Source organism: Populus trichocarpa, chromosome 6 (genome assembly GCF_000002775.5).
Source record: "Populus trichocarpa isolate Nisqually-1 chromosome 6, P.trichocarpa_v4.1, whole genome shotgun sequence".
Taxonomy (NCBI): domain Eukaryota; kingdom Viridiplantae; phylum Streptophyta; class Magnoliopsida; order Malpighiales; family Salicaceae; genus Populus; species Populus trichocarpa.
In genome coordinates this window covers 6,185,739-6,187,614 of record NC_037290.2, presented here as the reverse complement: position 1 = coordinate 6,187,614, position 1,876 = coordinate 6,185,739, and the positions used below count along the sequence as shown (strand labels likewise).

General features: G+C 40.2%; 1 protein-coding gene across 1 annotated transcript; it reads right to left on the bottom strand.

The window, feature by feature from the left end:
• LOC7487247 (uncharacterized) lies at positions 1 to 1,876 on the bottom strand. The gene is made up of 2 exons (XM_002308113.4): positions 1,531 to 1,876; positions 1 to 501 (listed from the first exon to the last, which is right to left on the bottom strand). Exons 1-2 carry the CDS (start codon positions 1,815 to 1,817, stop codon positions 243 to 245), a joined length of 546 nt encoding a protein of 181 aa, XP_002308149.2. The 5' UTR covers positions 1,818 to 1,876; the 3' UTR covers positions 1 to 242.

Here is a 1,876-nt window from a genome sequence, read left to right as displayed (position 1 = left end):
TTAAGTGTAAAACTACAATTATATTATATTCCTTTCTAGCACACTGCATGATACATCCTTAATTCTAGATCAGAAACATATGATAGACAAGGAAGTAGAAATAAAAAAAGTATCCCTGCTATAGAGATATCACTACTGTCCTCTATAACTGAGACACAAACGACTAGTGAAGTTGGGACTACGGTTTTACACAAAAAAGGCAAGCAAGCCTTGGTGGGGTCATGATTATCTATTCTGCTGGATCAGTTAGAGCCGGAATTGGCAGGATCTGGGGCCGAACTGGAGCTAAGGTTGAGGTCAGGTATAGTATCATTGGGAGAATTGCCTTTTGAGTTGGGCTTGGAGAGTTTCTGCTTCAGCTCAGATAACAGTGCTTGGTTCTCCTGGTTGAGAAGCTGTGCTTTCTTCCTCAGCCTCTCATTTTCTTTCATTATGTAGCAGTTCTGCAGGTACAGCTTGGAGTTCAGTCTTTCCATGGTTGTCTTCGAAATATACTGTCCCCTGAAACAAAAACCATATTTTTATATATGTCAAAAAAGAAGATTGTGAGGTAGCGAGGATATTTTTGACTTCAAGTATGCAGAGCTTAAGCTTAGGTGAAGAGAATTAAATGGTAGCCCTACAAAAACAAAATAGACAAGAGGGGAAAGGTAGAAAGAAACATGTGATATTATGAAACACAAAATTGTCATCAATATACCCAAAACACAAACAAATAGAAAGAACAAGCATTAATTACCAAAATATAGATGTATACTAGTACAGGAAGGAAGAGTAGAAATAGCAGGATATCAAGCTTGTCTCGCCACTTCTGTACTATTTACGAGCTACGGTCATGACAAGGAATTAAAAATAAAATAAAAAAGAAGATAGCAGAGCAAACGAGGGACAATCAATTAAAAATGCATGGACCACCTTGAGAAATATGCAGAACAAGTGATGGAGTTGTCAAGAAAATTAATTATATGGCGGAGCTATGGAGATGGAATAAGAGTTGTCCGAAATTGCACTCATTAAACTTGTCTCTTTCGGTTACCCAAACATGAAAGAAAAGCATAAAGGTCTTAAGCAAGACTGCCAACATGAGTTTGAACGTGTTTGTGTCTACATTACAACACCAGCCTATCTTCCACATTTTGTAGCTCTCTATGTGCATGTTAATTAGTGGCATAAAGAATCGATGGAATGTACCGAAAGTTAGATAAAGTTAGCAAAGGTAAAGAAAACCCCAGGAGAATCCAAGGAGAGTATATTTACAAACGACTGGCCCTCCCTAGAGTGAGGTGAAGCAGAACAAAAAAGAGGGGGAGGAAAGATTAAAGAAATAAAGAGATCCCAACATGTTGTTGGTCCCTGTTGTTTGGCAGAGAAGGAAGCACAATCAACCAAAACTCACAAGCAAACTGGTAGTAGTACCCATGTACTTAGCAAGAGAAGGCAACAAGAAACTTAAAGGCGAGAGACAAATGGGAAGGGAGTGAGGGAGGTGGGGGCCTCTCTCCCACTCTTTATCTTATCAAAAAAGATCACCTTTTCAAAGGTTGTTGGTTCCAGAGCTTCGTGCGAGGAGGCAGGCAGCAGCTACTATATGGCTTGTAAGTGGTGGCAGTAGTAACGTAAAAGAAAACAGAAACTAATTGGGTGATGAGAAGGCGAGGGACAAAATGGACGAAGAGACTGTTAATATATAGAGCAAAAGGGTGGACTGGAAGATTTACAGGCGAGAGAGGGAGAGGGAGAGATTGGATATGGGCCGGTTGTTTCCTGTTAGAGGGAGGAGACATGCCTCTCTCTCCTCTGACACAGCAATCATGCATGTGTAAGCACGGAAGGCGGCCGGTTAAGAGCAAAGATTTTGAAAAAAAAAAAAGAGTGT